Source organism: Arabidopsis lyrata (assembly GCF_000004255.2).
Source record: "Arabidopsis lyrata subsp. lyrata unplaced genomic scaffold ARALYscaffold_7, whole genome shotgun sequence".
Taxonomy (NCBI): Eukaryota; Viridiplantae; Streptophyta; class Magnoliopsida; order Brassicales; family Brassicaceae; genus Arabidopsis; species Arabidopsis lyrata.
This window is the reverse complement of record NW_003302549.1, coordinates 4,747,088-4,774,736: the sequence shown is the minus strand read 5'-3', so window position 1 is coordinate 4,774,736 and position 27,649 is coordinate 4,747,088. Positions and strand designations below refer to the sequence as shown.

Genomic DNA, 27,649 nt, shown 5'->3' with positions numbered 1-27,649 from the left:
TGACTACGACTCTTTATGAGTATACTCGGTTGTCAATAAAATCGATGTGAAGATTAAATTGTTAATCCAAAATTTTATGTATGTTAGAACTGGTCGTAAGCAAACAAAATGCTGTTGAAATTGTGCATAAAACCTGTTAAATGAGTTGTTAGAACTATTTTGGAAATCTTTCGAGGCATAACCTATGTGAATGTGTGTCTAAGTGTCTAATAGTTCAATCAATTAACAATTAGGAGTAGTTAACAAAATATAAAGTCTTCATTTGAACAATATATTAAGTTTTTGGGATGGTTTTGCTTACGAGGACATTCTATGATATATTTTACATGTTTATTATATAGATTTTATTTAGATGGACAGTTAAGCAAGGGTCTGAAATTTATTGGCAAAGCAATAAATGTTATCTGTATAGCACATGCACATGGGGATTCTTTTTCCTCTTTATAAGGTCCAATTTTTCATTTTATATATCTCCTAAATGTGTATTGTTACATTTTAATAATGTTTCGTGAGAAAAGGTGTCGAATGGAGAACATTTCAAACTATTGACTAATCTCTTAAATTTAAATTTAGGTGGAAAATTTTAAGAATTTAAAACCATGTAATGACAAATTAGTTGTTACAATATCGTGGGAGATCTAACTTAAAAGTTCACTGTCCCAATGATCCTGATGTTTTTCATTATTTTCACATTTAAGTATCAAAGTATTATTCAAAACCAACTGATCCGTGTTTTTGTCTACTCTTGTAAGAACACTACGAGTTTTAAGATAAAAGTTCTATCAATTAGGTTTTTGGCTCATGGGTCTATCTTGTCAACATCGTTTACAATATTTGTCGTTACAGAGAAATTGCATCATTACGGGATGATTGTATTCATCGAATTCTAATTTATTCCTCTATTTAATTGGAGAAAGTAGAAAAGCTTGCAAAATAACTAAAGTCAAACATGTTGCATTTTGCAAACCTGCCTAGTAAGAAAAACGCCACTCCAAGCACCAAATTCATTTAGAAAACTCTTATCTATATTTCCAAACAATCGTTTTCTTTTGTCGTTCTACAAATTAAAAATAATCTATTTTTTGTTTAGATAAAATATAAATGCAGCATTTCATGTAGTTGTTATACTACTATTAGTAACTCGGTTTTATTGGTCAAAGGGAGCAGGTGATTCCGAAAGAAAATAACATGAAACTAAATTCTATACACAGCGTATCTGTTATTTCTTCAATACATAGTATATTATTTTTCTTCTGGAAGGTAACCTTTTTTACATGTTTTCCTCCTTCAAGTTATGAAAGTAGCTTGAAAAAAATAAATAATTAGGTAGAAATTTGTAGGTTATGGAGATGTACGTCAAAAGTGAGTGGACTTTCTAACTATAGCCAAAGCATCGAGCACCAAAACTTTTAATGTCTAATATTTATATGTATCTTCGTAAACTTCAAAGAAAATATTGAAATGAAGAAAATTTGTAATTCCGGGGTATAATATAAGATTGAGAAAATTAAATTACGTCCCTATAGATTGTCTAAATTATGACTTATAAGAAACATACTAAATACACTATATATGAATTCCCGTTGTTGTTTTTTCTTCTGATAAAGATGAACTCCCGTTCTGCTAAGCAAGATTTATCAATTAATATGTATATTGTAATAAATTTGTAATACCTGAAAATAATGATACAACAAATAACGGCTAAACAAAGGTACCGTATGTAATATGGGAGAGAGGCTTTAGACGAGTGGTGTTGGAGGTGGATTTCGAGTTGATTGTTTGTTTTCTATTCTCAGGGATAAGTGATGTGCATCCCTTAGCTTTCCTGGTACGTATATGCCACGGTTTCATTTCAAATGACTGGTTAGTCCGGGTAATCCACAGGTATAGAGAGGCTAATCGTCTCGCAGACGGATTAGCTAACTATGCTTTTTTCACTGCAGTTAGGTATTCTTTTATTTGATTTTTGTCCCGATGTAGTCAAACAGATTATGTTGGAAGATGCTAGTGGGACGGAGTTTTCCCGTCATATTCGTTTGTAATTTTCTATTTTTTTATAATAAATTGGAGGGAATTTTCCCCTCTGGCTCACCAAAAAAAAAATGTAATTCAGTACTATGTAGGTATATCCATATATGATAACGAAAAGTGTATAAGGCTTTTCTTTGGTTGATAGAATTAAATCGATTTATGTTAACATATGTTGACTGAAAATGAGCTACAAAATAATAAATTTTTAGTAATCATAATTTGATTAAAACCGGTTTATATTAACGTCGTCACACAATAATTTTAACACAACACAATAATCAATGTAATGTGATTGCATCATATATCAAATAAGGGATAGTATGAACAAGTATAACCTTTTCTACACCTTTTTATGGTAAATTCATTTACCACAGAATAAAACTTAATCAAAAGTGCATAACACAAGATTCGCCTTGAGTCGTAACACAACAAAAGCATTGAACCTTCTTATAATTCTGATTTCTTGTTTCGTCCGTTATAATATATCTCTCCTTTTTCAGCGCAATCGAAATTTGATCCACTGCCCAAAATAATGCAAATATTGTGTATATCTAGACTTCTAATAGTAAACAAATAATAGGCTTTTGAGAGTTTCGTGTAAACAAGTGAAAAGGCGAAAAAAAAAAAAATGTAAACAAGTGAAATATGTAACCTATAACCTAGCCACTAAATCAATCGAAGCGGTTGATTCGATTGTAGTTGTGCGTTTAATGTATCCTTTCTTTATATTTTTTGTAGCTTTTGAAAAACTGCATGACATAATGTCATGGACTCAACTGGTTCTTAATAAATAAGGTTTATGAAAAAAAAAAAAAAAAAAAAAAAAAAATTGAAAAAAAAGGAGAGTGTTTTCTTCTGGTTTGACTTAATAAAGTGGTACCCACCAAATCTCGATAAACAGAGTTGCTCTGCTTATCGCTTCCGTGTCGACTTGTCCTATGTTTCCGTTCCTCATCTTTCAATTTCCAAATTGTTCTTATAAAGACTAGTATTTCACATACACTAAAACTATTTATGTGTAGCTTCTGAATACGTTTGGCTGACGTTTAAATAAAATCTAGTGACTGAAATTGGCTGACGTAAAAAAAGAGAGGCTGAATTTGCTTCTTTCTTTCCGTAAACCAAAATAAATAAATAAAGAAGTTGATGGTTCGTTCGAAATTTAATGAGAAAATTTGAAATTTCTTCATTCAGCTATATTACTTACATTTATTTTCTATTTGAAAAAAGGTATATAATAATTTCCTCCCTGCCCGTTCCACTCGTATTATTTGAACCTTACCTAATTAAATTACACCATAACACGAAAGCAGAAAAAATGTATAAAATATTTATACATCAAAAAGAAAGACAAATAAATTGAATGCAATAACATATAATTAAAACATCTTGAAATGAAAATAATAGTTCGGGATTTGGTTGTCTAGCTCAAAATTAGGAGTCATGTTCTTTTCATGATATTTTCATTTTATCTCTTTAATTTTCGTGTGCGGACAAATGATGAATTATTATTTTACGAAAATACAATTTTATATAAATACGATATTATTTCTTAATCTTGTGGATTGTGAAGTAGTGGTGGTGTTCTTTGTCTCGTTGATTTAAATGAGGGAGCATAGGATTTGGTGAGATCACAATATATTATCCACATAAAACCAATTAATTAATTTCGCTAATTCTCTGATTTGTATCTTCGTTTAAAGTTTAAACTAATCTTTGATTGACTTTGCATGTATGGACGTTTTTAATCAGATCCAATCCCATTCATTTATTTTGACATATTTAAATTTTTTTCTTAAAATCTGCAGATTCAAGAAGCAAACTCTTCTTGGTGTAACAGTTGAATCTTAAATGAAATTTTCTCTTCTGTCATCATCAATGGTCCAACCTGTAATTCTCTAATTCATCACTCTCTCTATCTCTTTCTTCTTTCATACCAAATCTTGAAAACAAAACAAAACAGAGCAATCTTTCTCTCTCTTTATCTCTCTATCTCTCTGTTCTGAGAGCTTCCATGTCTGAAACCAACAACAACAAAGCTTGAGTCTTCCTGTTCCTTTTCCTTTTCTCTCTCACACTTATGAAATTTTCTCGGGAAAATATGAAATGGGTTTTTCCAGAAATCAAAACAAGTCAGAATTTCCTCTCTCCTTCATCACTTCCACGACCACCACCACAAGAACCACCGTTATCTCTCCGATCCAACAACGCAAACTTCGATCTAAACAGCAAAATCAGTCCAAGTATTCTTCTCATAATCATAATCCTCTCAATCATCTTCTTCATCTCTGGTCTTCTTCATCTCTTAGTCAGATTCCTTCTCACACCATCAAGCAGAGACAGAGAAGATTACTTCGACAACGTCACTGCTCTTCAAGGCCAGCTTCAACAGCTTTTTCATCTCCATGATTCTGGAGTTGACCAATCCTTCATCGACACGTTACCTGTTTTCCATTACAAGTCCATAATCGGTCTCAAGAACTATCCTTTTGATTGTGCTGTTTGTCTTTGTGAGTTCGAAACAGAGGACAAGCTCAGGCTTTTACCTAAATGCAGCCACGCCTTTCACATGGATTGTATCGATACTTGGCTTCTCTCTCACTCAACTTGTCCTTTGTGTAGATCTAGTCTCCTCTCTGATCTCTCTTCTCACCAAGATCCTCGTTCTTCTTTCCTCCTTGTTCTTGAGTCTGCGAGTGATCATAGCTCCAGAGAGATTGGAGGAGATAGAGACAGTGCAGCTTGTGTGGCTGCAAATGATGATAATGATGTGTCTAATGCTCATTCACATTCCAATTCTCATCTTGGTTTTGTCGGAAACAATGACCTTGGATCACACCGGTTAGATTCGGGTCAAGGAGATCAATACCCGGATGGTGAATTGGGTGGTTCGGTTGGAAAGGTTGTTCCTTTTGCAGTTAAGCTTGGGAAATTTAGGAATATAGATATTGGTGAAGGAACTAGTAGCAACAACAACATTGGTAATAGTAGTAGTTTAGATGAAAGGAGGTGTTTTTCAATGGGATCATATGAGTATATAATGGATGAAGAAACGGCTCTTAAAGTTCATGTTTCAACTAAGAAACAATCAAGCAAGAACCGTGGCTTGCCCGGTCATAGGACCGCGATGTCCGAATGCGGGTTTGATCCAACAGGGAGATTGAAATTCAATGGGAGCGGATCGATGAGGATCGCGGAAGAAGCGACCGAAAAGAATGTAGTAGAAAGAGAGAGCTTTTCGGTATCGAAAATTTGGCTAAGGGGGAAGAAGGAGAAGCATAGTAAAGTTCAAGGAAAAGAAGATAGTTCATTGGTTTCGTCGTCTTCGGGAAGAGCATTCTCTTTCAGGTTACCGAACCAGCGTAATCCTCCCGATACGAAGAATGAGAGTGGCTGCGAAGAAGAGAATCAAAAGTGCGAAAACTCGGAATCTTTGGAGACTAAAACACCATCTTTTGCTAGGAGGACTATGCTTTGGCTTGCAGGGAGACAAAACAAGGTTGTTCATTCTTCTTCTTCAACTAATGTCTAGTTTCTCTATTTTTCCTTTTCAAATTTAGTTTTCTTTTCAGTTGTTCTTTGTGTTAGTCCTCATAAGTGCAAAAGGATGAATCATTGTAGAAATGTGGTGTTGAGATACATATATTTTTAGACATAGATTGAGAACATTTGGTGCGTCTTTGTATTTTTTGGCAAATCTTTTTCAGTTCTTAAATATTACACCCAACAATTAATTGTCGATTTAAGCTTTCCATCTAACAAGAAAACGACTCAATTAAGTATCATGAATTAGTGAGTTCCATATAGAAAATAAAATTGCCAAAGATTCAAACCATATGCATGATTATTGTTTGGTCATGTGAAAGCTAAAGATTGTTGAAGAAACCGTAAAAAATCTTATGCGACTATTTTAACCGGTGAGTACAATTCTAATTTGCGATAATTATTTTTCGTAAGCAAATTTCTTCAGATAAAATTCCTGAACTTGATTTTGTTAGGTTAAAGTTCAGACTAAAGTTGGCCATCAATACTACATGTGTTCAATGAAACTGTTAATCATACAATTTGTTATGTCTAATATGAATTTTCTTTTTACAATAAAATAATTAATCATATAATTTGCAATTGAGATACAAACCATTATTCTATCATTCTATGAATCTTGAAGGAGTGATTTTCTCTTTGTTTATTTGGTTGTTTCTTTGTTTCTTTTTTTCTGGAGCATTAGATAAGAAGTGGGTGTGGTGGTAAGACAGTTGCATTGAATTGAGGCAATTCTTCGTACGACAAAAGAGTGACATCTCGATTCTTGTGCGATATGTTATATACATATGTATGTTTGCGTTTCTACCGGGACCGGATCAGCCGATAGGGTTTATCAAAAAATATATATATATATATATATATATATATATATATATATAATGTTTAAATGTTGAATGGCTAAAGTTTTGCATTAATGGGTGAATTAATAACGGGCATGGAAGCAGTTGGATTACATGCCCACTAGTCTCTTAGTCATTATTGCGTGACAACTTACATACTAGTATATAATTTTATAACGTTAATAACATTGATTTATGTGCAACGTTAATTCATCCCAAAGAAGAAGAAGAAGAAGAAGAAGAAGAAGATTTTACCAGATATGGCGTGTCCTTCTATTTTAGCGGGATGGAGTAGTTTTTGTGAAAGTGATGATTCTTGATTCTAGCTTGGACCATATGCTAGAATTATCGTATACTCAAAACCGTTAATATATTATGTATAAATGGTGCATTTGCGTTATTGCATAAACGTTTGGGTTTTAAAATAAACCTTAATATGTATGAGAATTATGACTTGCTTTCTTATAAGTTTAACATTCAATTTATGTTTGACTTTAAAATTCTTAGAGATCTCTAGACTTGAACTCTAGAGTTCCCCGAATAGTTTGAGACAACTTTGTCATAATGTTTGACTAACCTTTAAAATTAAAAGTCAGTTCTACTTAATAATTTCCTTGCTCCTCAACAATTATACTACCAAAAATAAAGTCACATAAGTCAACTCACAATTCCTCATGAGTAAAAACATTAAAAAGGGAAGACTACATGTCGTTTTACGATAAAATGAAGGGCAACGCCTTGTTGTTTCTCTTTCATTCACTTCTTTTATTTTGTGTGGACATTTTAAATTGGACTGCTAACAAGAGTCCAACTGTTAAACAAACCATTTAAGAGTACAATTAATAACTGGGCTGGGCTGGGCCTAACAAGACATAATCAAGTTTCTCAAAATGTGTAATATGATATGGATTTCTTTTTTTGTTTCTATAATAATCTCCAATGAAAATGTTGGCAAGCTAGCTGTTACAGAAAAACTATTGGGATTGCTGTAAATAGATCTCGCAGTTTAGAACTCATGTAGTTTGATTGATCTTGTAAGTTATAAATATGTGTTTATAGTTTATACGGAGAGAAAAAAAACCCGAACTATACACCTCTTTACATGATCTAACTGAAAATCATTAGTCATATGCATAGATGCACATATAAATGGATAAATACCATCGGTGGGAGGCATGGCTCTCATGAGACAATATATCTTTGGAAGGTGTTAATTAATTTGGCTAGGAAAAAAACTGAATATGACTATATGTACGATTTTTTTTTTCCGTTGCCATTATGCGTCTTCTTCCTTAGCTAAATATTAAAGGGAAAAATGTTAAAATAATCATGAACTTTAGAATTTGGGACGATTTAATTATGAACTACGAAAAAGACATATAAATCGTAAAGTTTTTGTTGACTTTAAAATTAATTAACAAAGTTTGGTTGACTAACCATTTTAGACATAGCTTTAAGTAGGCTAATAGAAAATGATTACGGTGTTACAATCCTGTTTGCCTTCTCTGTTATGTCAAAACGATATTGTTTACTGTAGTGACAAAACGACGTCGTTTCGACGATTTGGGGAAACTTAAACCTAAATTCTCAAATCGATTTCATTCCTTAACCCTAGAACTTCTTCTTCGAGACCACCTCCATCGTTTGCTTCTTCCTCCACACCACCTCGATCGTTTACTTCTGCCTCGACACCACCTCCATCATTTACTTCTGCATCGACACTACCTACATCATTTTCTTCTGCCTCGACACCACCTCCTTCATTTTCTTGTGGAACACATACCATGTCCCATTGTCCCTCTTCACCAACTTCTTCGTTGTTCAACAGAAGGAGCGAGAGAAAAATTCTAGAGTTAAGGAATTAAATCGATTTGAGGATTTAGGTTTAAGTTTCCCCAAATCGTCGAAACGACGTCGTTTTGTCGCTACAGTAAACGATATCATTTTGACATAACATAGAAGGCAAACGGAAATTTAGTTTTCTATTAGCCTACTTAACGCTATGAATAAAATGGCTAGTCAACCAAACTTTGTTAATTAATTTTAAAGTCAACAAAAACTTTACGATTTATATGTTTTCTTTATAGTTCATGATTAAATCGTCCCAAATTAGAAAGTTCATGATCCAAATACTAAATGATGCTGATTGATGGAACATGGGGGTATATATGAAAAAGGACTGATTTTAACACGTGCTGTCTTGATTGTTTGTTCCGTTCTACTATCCTTTCAAAATAAACCAAAGACACATAAGAAAAAAGTCAAATATATTTTGGACAACTCATATGAGCTAATTAACATTGAAAATTTGAAAACCAAAAATCAAAAACTCACATGAGCTAGTATCATTATTCTTGGGTTGACATGTCAAATGAGCTAATATCATTTCCAATATGAGTGAGTTGTATATTAACTAATAAAACGGAACCAGATATTTTTACGTATCTATATAATGTTAATGTATTTCCCATATATCCTATGACCTATTATAATATTAAATAACATATGCCTTTTTTCTTTCAAATAAAAAAACTTGCCAAGAAAAGCAATCGAAGCGTTAAAAATATCTTAAAATTCAATAACATTAACTAAATTCAATAAACAAAACAAAATTGCCAACAAATGTTGCAATCAGAATCACACCATTAAGTAGCAGAAACTTTCTATAAGCATTGTGAAAAATTCCTTATGTACAAAATGGCTTACTATAATCTCTCCATCCTCGTATGACAATTGCATTGTCCAAATAACATACGGTTCTAATGAACAACAACGAGATCCGATCAAGATCATGCTTTCGCAATTAATCTCCGCAAACAAAAAAAAAAACAAAACAAGATTTTTTTTTTATCATTTACCTCTCAATTTCGGCCTCGGCAGCATCAACAATACTTCTCATAACATTTACTTGCGTTTGAAGCGACACAATGTAATCTAAGGTTTCTTGTAGCAACAAGACGTCATTGCTCATCAATTCACCACCGGGGACAACGTTTCTTAATCCTTGAGTCCGTCTCTTGACGAGTCTCTTAGCTTTTGCTGCCGCCTCTTCGCTCGCTGATTTCGATTTCCTCCTCAAGATCTTCTTGCTTCGCCTCACGATCTTTCTGTGACACACAGTCCTCTTAGGCAACTTCTTGTTGATTAGCGCTTCCGCTTTGATACCGGAAAGCATCTGACGTACGAGGAAATTGTCCTCAGTGGCGGTTTTCTCGATTAGGGCTCGGCTCCAACAAGTTGTTCCTTTTCTGAGAGACGCCATTGCAACGTCTGCAGAGAGCTTTATTGCTTTCTTTCTCTCGTGGACACTCGTGTTGTCTATCGAAGGATGAAATATCTGAAGACCCATTTGCCATTTCTTTAGGAATTCTTCATTCATTGAGCTCGTAGGCTGCATCCTAATTAATCCTAATCAAGTAGAAATATACTCAATTATGAATCATTCTCTTCAAGAAAAAGTAAGTTAATTCTTATAAAGTAATAATACCATGATGCCTTTATACATCAAAGGGATACATGTAATATACATCAAATCATAACCAAACTGGTTATTTTCCGTTTAGGGTTCCTTATCATAACCAAAAGAGACATGAACACATACCTTTTTAAGGAAATTTTTCCTTCTAGTGTCGTCAGAGATTGCTAAGAACAAATCTGCGGTCACCTCACGAATTCGTGAATTCAACGAGAGAGAGGGAAAGAGACAGAGAGGTAAGGGAGAGAGAAAGGAGAAGGAAAGGGTCCATTTTAATTGTTTCAAAAGGAGAGGGAAAATGGTGGGGGCAATAGGAGATAGGAGAAGCACATGCATGCACATGCTACGAATGGCCCACGTACCCTTTTGTATTACCCTATAATTTAGGAAACTTTTGTCCATTATTATTTGTTTCCGCCGAAAATTTGTGGTGATATACGTTTTGATGTTTTAAGTCTTGCAATTATGCGGATTATATATATAACATTTTATGCGTATCTTCTTTTGTTTTTGGTCAACTGCGTAACTTCATTATGAGGTTTGTTTAAAAAAAAAATTCACTTCATTTTGGGGTTTGTTTTCTAATTTTTCCACACTCCGTGATTTATAATGATCTCGCATCGTATATATATGTATGTAATGTATGTTCACATATTTGATTTTACATGTAATTCTCTATCTGACAACCTTATCAATCTGCAGCGCTGTCACCACATAAGAGCTCCAAGCAAATAAAGGCCTATATAAGCACGCTAAATAATCTAGATTATCTTTGAATTGGTGTCATTACTTAGTTAGAACATAATAACTTAAAAAGTCTTATCTCAGTTTTGAAATTTAAATGTTAATTTTGAGCAAGGCTTTCGAAAACGTTGGATCGGCTCTGAATGTAGCTGAGAATAATGGCTGGTTCTGACTATTGGGAGTGCGTAATTTGTTAATGTAATCAGTTCAGTTATTAAGAAGCAATATTCAGTTTGATTATTGTCGAAAAATGAGTGAATCTGTGAATCCTATACCCAATTATAGATCAATAATCTACATACGTAAAGTTAAAATATTGAGAACTTTATGATTTATTGCACTGCACACCCTGGTTATACGTACGGTGAATTGTTTCATCTTTTTTTTAGTGCTAATAGTGATACATTCACAACTAGGTATCAAATATGAAAAGCATGGTCACCACATTAACTGTGCCATAACTTTTTTATACACATACAACAAATAACATCAATGGTTTTAGTGGTCAAAACGTGGCGATCCGCAAACTTTGGGAAAGCCTTGTTTTGAAAAAGAAGAAAGAAACAATAATAATTATTGACAAAAAAGAAAAGTAACAATAATAATTCATTTATATTGGACATTTAAATCCACATGGATGATAATGGTATTGATAGATCATGTACATGAATATAGAAGTTGATGCTGTATAAATTAAAATATATGTAAGTTAACTATGGAAGAGAAATATTTTTGATATTAAAATTAGCTTTTTCCTCCAACAAAATACATCGAACATGGATCTTCTGGTGTGGGAATTTGTTTCCAATGGACCTCCGTAATTTACGGGAATCTCAACAATCATTCTCTGAACTCTACACGCCCACCATCTCATTGTCGTCACCATCTGTCTAATTTTCTTTGATTAAAATGTTTTTGTGCCTTAAACACACATTCTACGACGTCGTTAAGGTGGCGACACTCTTGCATGCACGCGTCCACCGAAGCGCATGTGCACACGTGGCGGGACCCTTGCCTACGGGTGCTGTTATTTTGACATTTTCACTCACCAAAGAGTTATTTTCCAACGGTGGCTCTCACTCCTCTCTCTGAGGGACGGCTTGATTTGCTTTAAGTTAATTTAACATATAAAAATTTCAGATTCACTGACAGGTTGATTGTCCTAACTTTGTTGTATAAATTTCAAAAATTTGAGGATTGGTGTACAATGAAGTTGTTTTTAGTGTCTTGAATCAAGAACACCAATGGTCCTGATCTACAGAGAGATATCTCGTACTTTGAATTCGCAAAAGACATTTGAGATGATATTGCAGAACAATACACTGATGTTACTGTTGAGTGTTGACAATTGGCAGATGTAACTATAATATAAAAATAATGTTTGAGATCATTGGTGGCGTGGCTGATGGTTTCATCACTCATCATGGTGAATAAACAGACGAAATCACAAGAGAGAACTTAAAATACTTAAAAATTTTGGGATAAATCTACTCCCGTGCATACGGAATCGAAAGAGAACATAGAAATCGTAAGAATTTATAACTTTTTTAAGAAATGGAAAACTTTGTTTTAGTCCACTGATGCAAAACAAATTTTTATGCAAAACAAATAGTTTTTTTATCAAACTGTATATAAAATGTAACATATGATTCATACGAAGAGAAGAGAAGAGTCCTAGTCTAAGTAGAATAATTATAGGAAAGGGTAACTCTAGCTTATCCTCAATATAATGTACTAATTTTATTAACATGTTTCAAATTAATGAAGTAAAATATTATTTTACTGATCAACTATTTTTTCATCCAACTTTATATGATATACTATTTACGAGCTCCATTCTTATCATAATCATATAACGCATGGTCTTGGATAAATGTATACTACAGGTAGGCCATGTGAAATAATTTGAAGTTAAAAAGGTAGAAGAACCGACGGAATGGTGAGTAGATTAGCTTCAGTTTCATAGTATCAACTACTATCTACGAGTCTACGACCAAAACAGCCTAAAAGTCAATTAAAGTAACTGTCTTTTTGTTTTTAATTTAAATTGGATAATGCTTTGGGTATAATCTAAAATCAACACACATAATCTCCTTTTAATGATATGTTTGTCCCCTTAAATCAAGGGTAGATTAGTGGCTTCTTCCGTACTCTTCCAAGGACAAAAGTAAAAAACTCTCCCGCCCTAATTACTTAAATAAGTTAAAGTAGTTGTTTATCAGAGAAGATTGAAAAGCTTAATTAAGACTTTACTACGAAGCGATAAATTTTTAAGAATAAAAAAGTCATTGTATTACATGAAAATATGCATAGTTGCGTATATAAGTTATCTATATGAAACTGTGAAACATATCATTAATTGCAATGGTAATAGAGGAACAACCAAACAAGCAATGTAAAACATGTTAAAACAAAAAGATTCATTAGTGTACGTAGACTGTAGAACATGCAAAGAAAATTATAACAAAACAAAGTCTTCAATGGTGATTAAAAATTGTGCTAATGCTAATTAGTGAGGTTGGAGGAGTGGGTGTTTCCACATGGGAAATTTCTCTCGTTAAGGTTGATATAGCTAAGACATTAAATACTACAAGAGGGAGACTTTATTTTGGACTGCCTTTATATATGCTCTAAGTTCCTTAATAAATATTTTGGCTAAAAACATGCATTACATCTACATCCTTCTCTGTTGGTTTTAATGGAGCTATTTATAGTTACTTTAGAGGTAGGAGAGGTCTTCGATAGTTACTAATCAAAGTTTTACTCATGACTTCTTTATATTCTCTGATGATTCAGCCAGATCTGTCCAAGGCATCCTCATTGTCCTCTATAATTTCAAACGCATGTCCATGGAGAAGTAATGCTTTTTCCCTTTTGGGTTTTCTGCACCAAGAAATGATCAATGTGAAACTATGAACTTCTAATACAAATGTTCAAAAGCAGAAAAAGGTCTTGGCTAGCTAAATATTTATCATTTTCAGGAATATCGTCTACCTTTTTGACAAAGAGGAACTGTGTTAATTGAAAATACCATTATACAATGATATTAATGTCGTTGTTAATTGGTTTCACCAAATTTAACAAAAACCAAGGTTGAGAAAAATATTAATTGAACGGCCAGTTGGGGGTGAATCATTAGGATTGCATTAGAATGTTATTTTAGTTCATCTTCTAGATCTGTACGTAGCAGATATTCTTATTACATCGATAGTAATAAATAAGTGCCTACACTTTGGTACAACTATTAAAAATTAATCAAACAAATATACAACTAAAAAAAAAAAACAAGAAATTGGTGCTAACTCATGGACTCACTTGTCTGTACTTAGATCAAGTGTGGAAAGAGCTGTCATGTTAAGATGATCAGATCTCTTGTACTAAGATCCAAAGTTTGATTTAATCTCGAAAACAAAAATCACGGTTTAAAATAATGCCAGAAGAAACATTAGAAAAATGACATGTTAATAAAATTTTACATTAACAAAAAGAAACTCTAGTTTTTTTAATGGCGTAGAGCCGTAGACAGTTTTAAGTAGCCACATATGATTTTGATTAACAAATTGTTAGTGGTATTAAACAAAATGAGATATAGATCAAATTGATTGATTTAGCCGCCATAGTTAATAAATGCTATAGTTGTGTACGATCGTGATTGTAGCTATTTGGAAAAGGTCATAAAACAAGTTTTCATAATGTTTTTAGTATGAACAATTGAGGCATAATTTAGTTGTACTTTCGTATAATTTCGATTTTGAACATATATAATTTAACACAAATTATGGTTTAGTCTTTCGTAAAGGATTTGTTCACTCCAACAACAATAGATGATACGATGCCGTCGTGCCGAGTACATCCAACTTCGACCAAAAACCAAATGACTATTTAAAACCACAATAAGACAAAGAAGTACGTATTGGCCAACCGAATAAAACATTATTCGTTAAGCATATATAATTAACTATTATCATGATGATTAATAGTTAATATAATTAACAAGATCGTCCTAACAATATATACACTAGTATACATAGCATAAAGATCTAAAGAGAACACAAAGTAAGATTCACGAGGAGGGAGAAAGAGAGAAGAGATGGGAAAGATAGAGGAGTACAAGCCGGTAATGGCGATGACGATGATTCAACTGTGTTATGCTGGAGTGACTCTCTTTGCAAGAGCTACTTTGGTTCATGGATTAAGCCCTCGGGTTTTTATCCTCTATAGGCAAGCCTTTGCAACCATTTTCATCTTCCCATTTCTCTACTTATCCAGGTAATTAAAATCATCCCTCTCTCCCAAATGGAAATGTGAATTCATAATTTGTGAGTTTAGTTGCTTCAGAATCACCTTTCTCTATATCCTCTAAATGATTATGTGAAAATAAAATTTGTTAAGTTTCATTGGTTTCTTTCTAACCCAAAACAAGTGGAAATGAGTGAATTGATTCACATTTCGTATATATATATTATTTATAAGTTTTTTTTCTAACTCACTATGTGAGTTCCTAACATAGTTAATTCTTACTGGCCGATGTATTTTTTTTTTGGGATTAATTGTAGGAGAAAATCAAAGATAGCCATATCTTCTTTGGATCTAAAGAGCTTTTCTTTAATATTCTTGGTCTCGCTTATAGGGTAAGTGTATATTAAATTTAATTTCTTAAGAACTCCAATTAGATGAATCTTGGACAATGTTGCTTATTCTTATTATGTGTTTGCAGCATTACAATCAATCAAAATCTATATCTTGAAGGCCTTTACTTAACTTCATCATCGATGGGAAGTGCAGTGGGTAACATCATCCCTGCAATCACCTTCCTCATCTCATTTCTCGCCGGGTATATGCATATACACATTTATATGGAATTTTGTGAAAACAAGATTTATGTGTTACTAATTATTATTATTATTATTTTTTTTTTAATGTGTTACTAATTATCTCTGATCTTTAGATACGAGAAACTGAATATCCGAGATATAAGAGGCTTAGCAAAGATCGCAGGGACGATCCTCTGTGTAGCAGGAGCGATCTCCATGACTCTGCTTCGTGGACCAAAGATTCTCAACTCAGAATCCGCTTTACCAATCGATAAATCGGTATTAGGAAATCTTAAAGACCAGAACACGTGGTTGATTGGTTGTTTGTTCTTGTTCTCTAGTACTCTTTGCTGGTCCTTTTGGCTTATACTTCAGGTAAACTTCTTTAAATAAATCAAAGATCATAAACTTTTCTTTTGTAAAGTTTCTTGCCTTATAAGAAAACTAAACTTTGTTTCAACAAAACCCTAGGTTCCAATCTCTGCCTACTATCCAGATAACCTCTCTTTATCAGCATGGATGTGTTTATTCGGAACGATACAATGTGCAGTCGTCACTTTCTTCCTAGAGAAGGATCCAAACGCTTGGATTCTCCATTCCTACTCCGAGTTTGCGACATGTCTCTACGCAGTATGCACATACAACATTCCTCTGTTCTTTTTTCCTTTCTTTCTTTGGCAGTCGATTAACGTAAATTCAAATATTGAAATGCGTTTGTCAGGGAATTGGGGCGTCGGCACTTTCGTTTACAGTCCAAGCTTGGGCTATTGCAAAGAGAGGTCCTGTGTTTTCTGCACTGTTTAATCCTCTTTGTACAGTCATTGTAACAATCTTGGCTGCTCTGTTCTTCCAAGAAGAGATTTACACTGGAAGGTAACAAAAGCATACTCTTATAAAAACTGAAGATAACTACAATTCAATAATCTGTTTGATCTTTTTGAATAGTTTACTCGGAGGATTAGGGGTGATAATGGGACTTTACACTGTGCTATGGGGTAAAGCAAAAGATGTTATGATTAATCAAGATCAGAGAGACAATGATCAGAACTCAGAAGTAAAGATTCATATAGAAGATTCTTCAAACACAATTATCTGTAACAGAGATCTGAAGAATCCTCTTCTGTCCAACACAAATCAACAGAAGAAATCCAAACACATCACCAACTAGACTAAATTCAAGATTCTTCCATTCTACTGTTTCTTAAATTTTGAAAGCTGTGTTTGCTATAATAAATGTTAAATGACTTATTAATGAAAAATCAAAGTCTTGAACAAAGACTAGCATAATCCTAACGAGAATAAAAACCGGCGAAATCAAGGATTGTTGAAACCATTGGAACGGGCATAACTATCTTCTTTGTTGTTTCGGAAGGCGCAACATCCCATAGCGTAGACGATAATGAGGAGTACAAGGAAAATGATGTTGACAATAGCAACTCTTTTCCATGAGCTCTTGAGGTTGTCGAGAAAACCAGCCTTGCATGCTTGGCAATTGTAGCAAAGCTTATCCTTTTCGTTGTCCCAAAGTTGGCAATCTGAGTTCTTTTGTGTTCCTGATGTTTTGTTCCAACTTGTTGCATTTATGTAGATGAAGTTACAGTCATTAGAGGGCTTGCAGCAACCAGACTGTATACAAGAAACAATCAAGATTCAAATCATAGAATTAGAATAATGAAAAAGGTCAAGACTAAAACCCTTAAAAGAAAGTAACTTTTTGATATATCGATTCAGATTCTGAAACTGAGCTTATACAGTTCTAATCAATGTGGTCTAAAATTACTCAGAACTGTTACCTCAAGTTTGTAAACACAAGCAATCACATGATTAGATTAGAAGCTTTTAGATTCATTATATATAACTAAGGCACAATAAAGATTTGTCAGTGAAATCAAAAGCTTTGACATAGCTATATAGGTATTATTCTAGACTTCAGAGATCATTGTGCATGGCTCAAAATTTCAGAAATAAAATCAAAACTTGTGCAGAAATTCATGAGGCAGACGAAAATATCAGACTAAAAACCCTAAAAAAAAAAGACTTCTTGGGGCCATCTCTTGAAACTCTATCCTTTATTTTTCTCATTCTCTAAATCAAATTGCCTAAAAGGAGTTTCAAAATTGGTTACCTCAAGAGGAGTGAGATCCTCTTTGTAGAAAGCAGAAACAGGCTCACGAGCAGCGTATAACTCCAAGTTAGAACAGAACTTGCTCTCATAAAGACAGCTTCTAATGTTGTTCCAATGTTTAGCGTTGTTCACACGCTTCTGCAACCAATCAGAGTAAGTCTCAAGCCTATACTCCTTATAAGCCTTTCCAGGGATAGTTTCACCGGAGCCTTTACTAGTGACCACAAAGGCGAAGATGGTGAAACAGAGGACTATGACGATTAAGGAGAACATAACAAATAGATAGAACCAGAGAAGCCACGTCACTCTGCAACAAGATCCAACGACTCCAGCGATTGCGACTATCATGAGGAAAGCACCGAGAGCGATTATGGGTTTGTCGAGAAATCGCTCGCATTGCGTCGAGGCGTTAAGGCTAAGCCAGATTCCTGTTGAGAGAATCGGAACCGAGAGGAGGAAGACGAAGAAGTTGAGTATTCCTATAAGGCTGTTACTAAAACGTACCATGGTGTGATTATTGAAGAAGAATTTAAGATTAAGAAAGGGATTTGTGTGATTAGGTTTCTGAAGAGAGATTTGGATTTATAAAGTGGAAGTGAAACGCGTAGAGAAGATGAAGAGATTAGCGAAGAAGTTTCGTTATTGCCTAATATGGCTACACGACGAGTACTAATGTCTCTTCTTCATCTAAGGTTGTTTCGGTTTCAAACGCTTAGAACTTTTGAGTTAAGGAATATCTCATAACTCTCACGCGCTTTTCAAGGGAGTGATTGTGAGATTTATAGATTTTGACTAATAAATATTTTACACTTACTTTGATAAGAATATCAAAGAATGTATTTCTTACAGATCTCTTTCTTTTTTTTGATGGAAAATATTAAGTGGTATCGAGACTGTGTCACATATGACATAACTTAACGTGTGGGACAGTGGAAGTGCTGAGTAAGCTGATCATTGTAACGTGTTTCCCACGCGTTTGTTCAAGTTATTGGAACATTGTGACTATAGAAAATTAATATATGACGTTACATTATATAATCCCCAACTAATCAAGTTTATCTTCAGATGATTCTTTTGGTACAATCTTGATCTTCATATTAAAAAAAATATCAACTATATACATAATAAAAGTAAAGATTGATCAATATCAGGATCAAACAATGGAAATATTAAAAAAAACAAAAAAAAAAGAAGCAATACACTGCATGAAAAAAACTTCTTCAATATGAAGAGTTGTCAAGAAGAGACTATAGTTTGTCAAGAGAATTGGATTTATAAGTGAAAGTAAAACGCGTAGAGGAAGGTGAAGAGATTAGCAAAGAAGTTTCGTTATTGCCTAATATGGCTACACGACGAGTACTAATGTCTCTTCTTCATCAAAGGTTGTTTCGATTTCAAACGCTTAGAACTTTTAAGGAATGTCTCATAACTCTCACGCGCTTTTCCAGGGAGTGATTGAGTTTCAAGATTTATAGATTTTGATTAATAAATATTTTACACATTATGTATACTATCAAAGAATATTATTTGTTGCTTGCTTACAAATCTCTTTCCTCCTTCTATCTTCAGAAAGGTTATCGCTCAAGTGGTTGTCTACAACATCTGGCGGCAGCGGAACAATGTTTTACACAACTCCCAGCGTTTGTCTCCTCCTCTTGTCTTTAAGATGATTGATCGTGATGTACGCAATATCATTTCTGCTAGGAGAAAGCGAAAGCGGTGGCGTGACCTCATGATTCTCTGGATTCGCTAGTTTTTCATATCCTTCTCTTAATATTGTAGCCTTGTTTTATTTTTTTTGCCTTGGCTACTTTTGTTTAGGTATTGCTTGTGTAAAACCTCTTTTCATTTATATGATATTTACATGTTTAGCAAAAAAAAAAAAAAAAAAAAAACTCTTCCTTTTTTGTACGAGATGGGCTTCGGCTTGATCTTGAATGACTTGTACAAGATGGGCTTCAACTTGATATGGGCCTTGTGGATATTTTGTCAATCAAACCCTCTGATTGCTTGAGAGTCTTCTCTTGCCTTCTCTTCTTAACTTGAAACTCAAAGACACTTATATATCTCCACTTAACTCTAGACCAACCAGTTAACTCTCTCAAAGTTATGTAAAAGCTAGTCCTATCTCTGCGTTATGGTCAAAGCCCGACAAGCATAACCCATGAGTCCATGACACAATGATTATAAAACTCCTACCTATACGGATATAAGATTTGGAAGTTTTAAACGGAATTATATGCTCCTCAGCTGCATATGCATCATTATATATATATATATATATATATATATATATATATATATACAATAACGGTTAGAGCGTAATTAACGAACTAAACTAAATCTCCCAAAAACAGAAAAACGGTACATAATATTTCCGTACGGTCGAGATCACTAGGGTCTCTTAAGTATTATTAAGAGATCTCTTTTGTACATTTGACCACTTTTATTTGATCTGTTTTTGGTTTCTAACAACTAAATTCAGGGCCGGCCCAAACTATTTGAGTGCCTAAAGCAAAAAAAATTTTGGCCCATTAACAAAAGCTGTTATAAAAAAAAAAAATAAGTTTTAACATGTATGGGATTCGAAACCATGACTTGTACAACAAAAGACTTCAACTTAACCACTAGACCACAATAACATTTTAAAAATTAATGCCCTTAAAACTACTTATAATTATTTGATGCCTAAAGCCCTTACTTCATAGGCTTTACCCATGGGCCGGCCCTGACTAAATTGATAAGTTTATCATTCTTAAACTATGTACATGATTTCACCCAATGACCCACCATAAATAGCTAATTAATTTGGTTTACAAAAATGTAATTGGTGGGCAAAACAAACAAAAAAAAACACACACAAGATTTAGTTGAAGAAATTGAGTCTTTGTTTTTGGAGTTTAGAGTGGAAATTTAAAAGAATGTCATAAAGTATGATGAATAGCTGTATATCACTCTTTCACATTTTGGAAATATGATTATTTTACATTCTAATCATTCATAACTTGTAGTATCAAATTTCACGTTTTCCAACAGTGATGATCCCAATATTATAGTTAAAAAGAACTTTAGTCTATTAAGATCGGTTAAAATGTCTTCACTATTCAATCATTCAATTATTCTATAACTATCCTTCTGAAGTACTATTAGTCAAGTGAAAACGTTATCAACCAAATCATACTAAAAATCACATACTTAACTCACCTTCACCTTCACATACTAAAAAAATGATTATAGACCATAAACTTAAAAGACGAGAGAAATTATAAGAAACTTCTACTTACAGTACTTTCCTCTTGCCTTACAATTAAAATACAAATGATTTAATTAGCTATAGAAACAACAATGAACTGTCGGTGGAGAAGATAACGTGGCATGAGTACTTCACAGCTGGACCGTAAGATTACGACTCCCTTAGTTAAATTCCTCACCGGATCCAACGGTTACCGTACACCACCACTTTCTCTGCTGTCCCCACTCTTCCCAGCTGTCCTTATTCCCTTTTTTCTATTTTATTTTATATACTTATATAGTACCTTTTTTAGATCCGTAACAAATAATTTTGGTAGGAAAATATTTGCTTACATCAATCAATACTCTATTAAGAAAACAAAAATGTTCTGATTCATTTCAAGATTAACACAATCACGATTAATTTTAAATTAACGCGATATATACGTTGTCCTTCTTTTTTTGGTTTTTGCTTGTCTTAAGAGAAACGAATAATTTAGATTTTATAATCCTAAAGAACGAATCATATAAAATGTATGGGAGAAAGAAAAAAATAATTTCATTAAAAATAATAATAATAATAGTCACGGTTAATGTACAAGCTTGGCTTTAGTATTGTATCCGTAATAAGAAAGATACCATCTAACGAACTTCTTCAACCCGGTTTCCAAATCGGTTGTCGGTTTATACCCGAATTCATTTCGTGCTGAGCTAATATTAGCATGTGTGAACGGAACGTCGCCGTTTCCTGGCATCTCCACGAAGTTCCGTTTTGCTTTCACCTTTAGATGCTTCTCCAATATATCCACCAGAATCGGTACCGTTACCGGAGATGTGTTTCCCAGGTTAAATATCCGGTACGGTGCGGCTCCACGTTTCTTACCACCCGACCCGGTACTTTTACCCGATGAATCTAGAGATCCTAAGCAGCCTTTGACTATATCGTCGATGTATGTAAAATCCCGGGCTAGATCGACCCGATTTTTGCCCCGGTAGATTGTGATCGGTTTACCTTGTAGGATGTTTCTGGTGAAGGAGAAGTAAGCCATGTCCGGTCTACCCCATGGTCCGTAAACCGTGAAGAATCTTAAACCGGTAATGGCAAGACCGTAAATATGGTTATAAGTGTGGGTGATTTCTTCGCCGGCTTTTTTCGTTGCGGCGTAGAGACTCGCCGGTTGATCTGTACGGTCAGATTCGGAAAAGGGAACTTTCTCGTTGAGTCCATAGACGGAGCTCGATGAAGCCCAAACAATCGCCGGTTGAGGATTCGCCGCTTTGCAAATCTCGAGAAGATTCACAAGTCCGGCGATGTTGCTATGAACATACGATTGAGGATTCTCCAAAGCGTATCTAACTCCGGCTTGAGCAGCGAGATGCATCACGTGAGTGAAAGCAACGACATCGAAAAGCTTCGCTAACAGCTTCGCGTCGTTGAGATCTCCTTCAACGACGAAGATCCCTCTCGACGACAACAGAGATCTGCGAGCGCGTTTCAACGACGGATCGTAGTAATTGTTGAAATTATCAAGTCCAACGACACCATCGCCGCGTTTCCTCAACGCAAGTGACACGTGGCTACCGACGAATCCAGTAGCGCCGGTAACGAGGACGGAGATACCGCCGGAGCGATGGATCTGAGCGGAGGTACGAACCTGTTTCTCCCACTGGATTCCGCCCCAAGAAGCGGTTAGATAACGGCTACCGGAATCGACGAAGCTTTGGAAACTCAAGTAAGAAGCGGTGAGAGCGATGAGGAAGAGAGCCCAAAGAAACATGGTGCTCGTAGAAGCGAAACAACGGTGGAGCTGACGGTTTGACCGGTCAATTTTGAATTTACCCGGCGTTGACGGAAACAGCTCATCTTCTATTGAAGGCATAATTAATTAAACTCTCTTTACAAAAAATTTCTTCCTCAACAAAAATTTATCGGGAAAAATGGGTAATTAAATTTAGAGGGAAGAAGGAAGAAGACAGATGCAGATTTTTTTTTTGGTATATATATATTTTTTTTCCAAAAAGCATCTGCTAAGGAGAAGAGGAAGAGACGGAGAAGTATATATACAGGTGAGGTTAGGGGACAAGGAGACGCGTTAATTTGATTGACAGATTGTCAATTTCTTTTTTCTTTTATAACAAAATTAATACTATTTGTTGACAAAAAGAAAAACAATCCTAATTATTTGTTTACAGAAAGAAAGAAAAAAGAATCTACTAATTATGTAGTAAAAACCTGGATTAATGCTAAATCTACCGCAATCTTTTTTTTCACCAATTTACCGCAATTTAAGGAGGCATTTAAATAACCTTAAGTTAATTTTATGGCGTCTTGGTTTTTTTATTTTTTTTCCTAATGTTGAAGTGTGAGATATGTTTTGAGATTCACTTGAGTTTCAGATTATGTGTTTTTTTTTGTTATGATTTGAAATATTTTGCATTTTCTATACAACTTGAAATCATACATAAATGTGTGAAAGAAAGCGTCTAAGAACACTCATAGCATTTAACTCATTCAACAATTAACACATGTTATATCTAATCAAAATTTAATTAGAAAATGGTAAACAAGAACGTGCGACCGACTTACAACTAATTTTGTCTAAACTTCATAAACACCACCACATGCCTAGGTCATCGCCGGGTGTGGTTTGTTTTTAGGATAGTGGTTTAATAAAACAAAGTCCGGCTCGAAAGGCTTGGTCTGTGGATAAAAAGTGTATTTTATCTTCAATCCACATTCACATTTATTAAACAAAAACTTTTATAATCGGTGGCATTTAAAAACTTTTATCAATAAGTTGTAATTCTTGTGATATGTAATGGTGTATGTATTTACAGCAGGGTGGGTGGCTTCGAATTTCATATAGCAAAAGAGGATAAATAAATAAAAAAGTTACTAATGTGTAGTAATGTTTTTTTTTTTTTAAACAGTAAATGTGTAATAATGTTTAAGAAAGCGTTAGACGCTAAGCAGACAGTGACCCAGCGCCTAGTGCCTAGAACCCCTGATCGGGGCTAGGCAATTTTTAGGCGGTTTAAACGTCTATAACATAAAACATTTTTTTTTTTTTGTCATCAACATAAAACATTATAAGTATGATATTATATAAAAAAATTATATAAAATATTTAGAAAAAACTAAAAATATGAAATCATAAACAAAAATTAGATAAATCATTTATTTATATTTATATTAAATAATATATGAATATTTATAATTATATATATAAATAAAATTTAATTAAAAATTAAAAAAATACATTAAACAAGTTCTATGTAATTTTAGGCGGTCAAGCTCTAGACATCACATGAGAGCCTAACGTCTAGTCGGAGTGTAGACACCGCGTAGACCGCTTTTTAGAACACACTACTAACTAATTAGTAAAGTAATTTACTACTTAATTATAGTGATAAAAGTAATTTACTAAATCATACTACTAGTGATTTTGTATGATTTTGCCGACTGGCCCGCACTGGGTCAAGTAGACGTGTAATAAAATTTGATACATTATTTTCACTTTGGTCAAAATAAATTTGAGATTTTATACTCAGATCTAAAAAAGAGCTCTATTATATTTTTTTAATTAATCAGTGTAATAATAATTTTATATAAACAAATACAAATATTGAAACAGGATAATGTGTGGGAGGACGTGCGGACCACAGCCATCACCACCATTGGCTGTTTTGGGAAAGCGATGAGAGAATGACATGTTCATAAAAAAAAAACTGCGTGCCGTTTCCACGTTTCTCTAATTACCGCTTCCCCAAGTCACGGTTTCACCATTAAAGACAAGGGATGGGCCATCTCTCGCCGGGAACCGGAAGTATTGGGAGAGACTGTAGTCTTTCCAGATCTTGTATCTACCGGCGTTACCCAGTAATTTTGGACGGTGCTTTGCTATTTATTTGATACATTCACCATTTTCTTTTAGAACTGATTATCGTTATTTATTTTTGATAAATAAAACTAATTATCTCGTTGACAAAAAAAAAAAGAAGATAAATAAAACTAATTATCTTACATTTTCTTTTTTTTTTTTTTGTGTGCACAGTTAATCTTATAAATTTGTGTGGTATGGTTGTTTTTCCTTTATATTTCTATCATTTATTTGTGAAAAAACGTATTTGGTATGTTCCTTTTTGATTGTTCTTCTGTTCCTGCATTTTAAAAATAGATTAATAATTTTTATAAAAATATTTTTTCGTAAAATATAGAGTTAATATATACATCACGTAAGTGAAACAAAAAAATTTTCTCTAAAACATCACTTAAAGTAATATAGAGAGAGAATTTGATAAGAATTCGTTATTTGGTATTTCGGATTTACTCTTTACATGAAACGTTTAGCTTTGGCTTTTTCATATTTCTTCCCTTATTAGTTATTATTTTTTGTTTATTCGAGATGATTCTTATTTTGTTTATTTTTATATAGGGAAGATTCTTTGTTTCCAGACTAAAATTTTATTTAGGCAAGAAAAGATTTGCGAGATCCTGTTTGATTTACGAATTATATTTTTTAAAAAATAATGCATGGAGTGAGCAATTAGGATCCATCAAGTTTAGTACTTATATACATAGCACTATTTAACCATTGTTAAGTTTAGTACTTATATACATAGCACTATTTAACCATTGTTTGATTCTTTGTCTTGAAGCTACCATGCTTAAGTCCTAATGCATTGCTTCATTTATTATAACGGAATTTTGATATTATAACAGCAATAACTAATAAAAAAAATTAGGACGTTTAACACTTTAATCATTGGGTTAGGTTTTGCGGAACAATATGTACCTAGAGAGGCCAAATTACACTGAGGTTGGTGTAGGCCTTCGAGTATGTTGGATTGTATTGTAAGAAAGTTATTATTTTATTTGTTGTATTTTATAATTTTTATTGGTAATCAGTAGATTCCCGGTTTGGTTTTCTTCTTCAAGTGGACGCTTGTACTGTTTTACATGGTGAGGATACATATAAGAATAAAACAAATCTAACTGTAACTAAATTTCATATCAAAACTTTCATGTCTTCTATTCGGTTTGGTTCATCTATATTGAACATATTCACCGGTATTCATAAACCATCCAGACGTTTCTATTTATTTATTTACAATACATACTATCATCATTAGGTGCACTAACTCGATTAAATATAATTGAAAAACTCCTTTTAATTGAAAAGGAAGTCCAAATTTTGTAACAAAAACATGGAACTCTTTCTTAAATGACGCAACACTGGATTCATTTGAACTTTTAAAGAGTTAAACAATTTGTCATAGATTTGTGAATACCTTTAATTTTAGAGTTCAGTATATGACTATCACAATTAATATTTAATATCAAAATCTGGTCCTATATTCATCTGGTAACTATAACCTGTGGTCATACATATGGGTTGATTAACTTATTAAAAAATTTGGAAACTTATTTGTTTTCTTTTTTTAAGATTATTCTCAAATTCAAATTACCAATTTACGATTAATTGAACATGCTCTGATCCAAATCTAAAGAGATTCTACGGCCGGCCATTGAAGAATTATTTTTGGCAAAATACTTGAATTGAGAGAGTAAGCTAGGTACACACTCAAATAAAACGTAACTTATGGCGACAATTTATTCATCCAATTTCGTACATACGATACTAATTACGACAAACCAACAACATACAACATACTTATAGTTTCACACTTTAAGTAGAAAATTAACTGCATATTATAATTTAGTTACCAGATCCTGATCCAGCTCTAGATCCAGCAAATGAACCAGCAGATGAACCAGCTGAACCACCCGAACCACTAGAACTCGAACTTGATGACGAGCTAGAGCTAGATGATGATCTGGAACCTGAACCTGATCCAGAACCTGCACCAGCACCGGAGCCCGACCCGCCGCCAAGACCAATCCCCAATCCAACGCCCAGACCGATTCCAATCCCGCCTAGGTCAATCCCCAAGTCTTTTCTTGCGACTCGGCTCTCGGTTAACATAACTAAACTTGAAATAACTAATAAACCAAGAAGAAAAAGACCTTGGGCCCTAGCCATTTTGGAAATCTTCGTGTGTTAAGACTTGCCGATCGATGTATTTGAGTTTATAGTGTAACTTGATTAGATACAAAAATGAATAACATGTTCGTGTATTTATAGAAGTTTTGGGATAGTGTGAGCCGTTACGTGTAAATCACCAAATATATCATATTTCGGTTTGTTATATATAAGTTTACTCATACTTACATTAAAGAACCACGAATACTAATTAAACACATTTCTAGTCTAGATAAATGTGTTTTGATTGGCAAGATGCAAAATGAAATTGCATTCCGAGGTGTGATGAATTACAAAGTATGTAAGAAAATAAGTCTTAGCTAAACCCAAGTCAATTCGCAAGGTTTATTACTGATGAAGTAAAACTCGTTTAGTGACAAAATTGAGGTTTCACTACGTCATTACATTTTACAGTATTACATCAATCTGAAATGCATAATAAGAGTATTATCTCACTTTAGTTTAATTCTAACCAAACTTTCAGGATAATAGAACTGGCCGGCGAGTGCATATTTTTAAAATGTGGATGCCGGTGATGTGTGTGCATTATCTTTTGCTGCTACCAAACCCACCAGAGTCGACGGTCCACTAAATTGAGTGGAAGCGTGGCAGTGGATTATGCACGCTGAAACCAATCACTCGTATGTGGTCACTAATCTATGGTTCCGCTATGAATTATTTATTCAACCTATGACACGTGCTTAAATCATTGTTCGAGAAAGATCGAAACTATACATTTCACATTGGTTATGTTTTATTGCTATGAATGACCCATAATGTTCAATCCTCATATAGAATAT

At 33.7% G+C, this 27,649-nt stretch overlaps 6 protein-coding genes across 6 annotated transcripts; 2 read left to right on the top strand and 4 right to left on the bottom strand.

Moving 5' to 3' along the window:
- The first annotated feature begins 3,571 nt into the window (after nt 1-3,571).
- Nucleotides 3,572-5,761, top strand: LOC9303423 (RING-H2 finger protein ATL13). The gene is made up of 2 exons (XM_002869334.2): nt 3,572-3,656; nt 3,840-5,761. The coding sequence occupies exon 2, from the start codon at nt 4,112-4,114 to the stop codon at nt 5,561-5,563; it is 1,452 nt and encodes a 483-aa protein (XP_002869380.1). The 5' UTR covers nt 3,572-3,656; nt 3,840-4,111; the 3' UTR covers nt 5,564-5,761.
- A 3,221-nt stretch (nt 5,762-8,982) lies between these two features.
- LOC9305451 (transcription factor IBH1-like 1) lies at nt 8,983-10,395 on the bottom strand. The gene is made up of 2 exons (XM_021016482.1): nt 10,018-10,395; nt 8,983-9,824 (listed from the first exon to the last, which is right to left on the bottom strand). Exon 2 carries the CDS (start codon nt 9,811-9,813, stop codon nt 9,271-9,273), a length of 543 nt encoding a protein of 180 aa, XP_020872141.1. The 5' UTR covers nt 9,814-9,824; nt 10,018-10,395; the 3' UTR covers nt 8,983-9,270.
- A 4,142-nt stretch (nt 10,396-14,537) lies between these two features.
- LOC9303422 (WAT1-related protein At4g30420) lies at nt 14,538-16,736 on the top strand. Its single transcript, XM_002869332.2, is given in 8 exon segments — nt 14,538-14,904; nt 15,192-15,266; nt 15,353-15,469; nt 15,584-15,824; nt 15,921-16,079; nt 16,171-16,322; nt 16,395-16,573; nt 16,576-16,736. Coding segments are annotated over 8 exon segments (1,149 nt in total). The 5' UTR covers nt 14,538-14,725; the 3' UTR covers nt 16,623-16,736.
- LOC9303421 (tetraspanin-9) lies at nt 16,441-18,287 on the bottom strand. The gene is made up of 2 exons (XM_002867303.2): nt 17,575-18,287; nt 16,441-17,075 (listed from the first exon to the last, which is right to left on the bottom strand). The coding sequence occupies exons 1-2, from the start codon at nt 18,079-18,081 to the stop codon at nt 16,764-16,766; spliced, it is 819 nt and encodes a 272-aa protein (XP_002867349.1). The 5' UTR covers nt 18,082-18,287; the 3' UTR covers nt 16,441-16,763.
- A 3,055-nt stretch (nt 18,288-21,342) lies between these two features.
- Nucleotides 21,343-22,997, bottom strand: LOC9303420 (UDP-glucuronate 4-epimerase 1). The gene has a single exon (XM_002867302.2). It carries the CDS (start codon nt 22,683-22,685, stop codon nt 21,396-21,398), a length of 1,290 nt encoding a protein of 429 aa, XP_002867348.1. The 5' UTR covers nt 22,686-22,997; the 3' UTR covers nt 21,343-21,395.
- A 3,398-nt stretch (nt 22,998-26,395) lies between these two features.
- On the bottom strand, nt 26,396-26,988 carry LOC9303419 (counting factor 45-1). Its single transcript, XM_021016582.1, has one exon. The coding sequence runs from the start codon at nt 26,847-26,849 to the stop codon at nt 26,526-26,528; it is 324 nt and encodes a 107-aa protein (XP_020872241.1). The 5' UTR covers nt 26,850-26,988; the 3' UTR covers nt 26,396-26,525.
- Nucleotides 26,989-27,649: the final 661 nt, after the last annotated feature.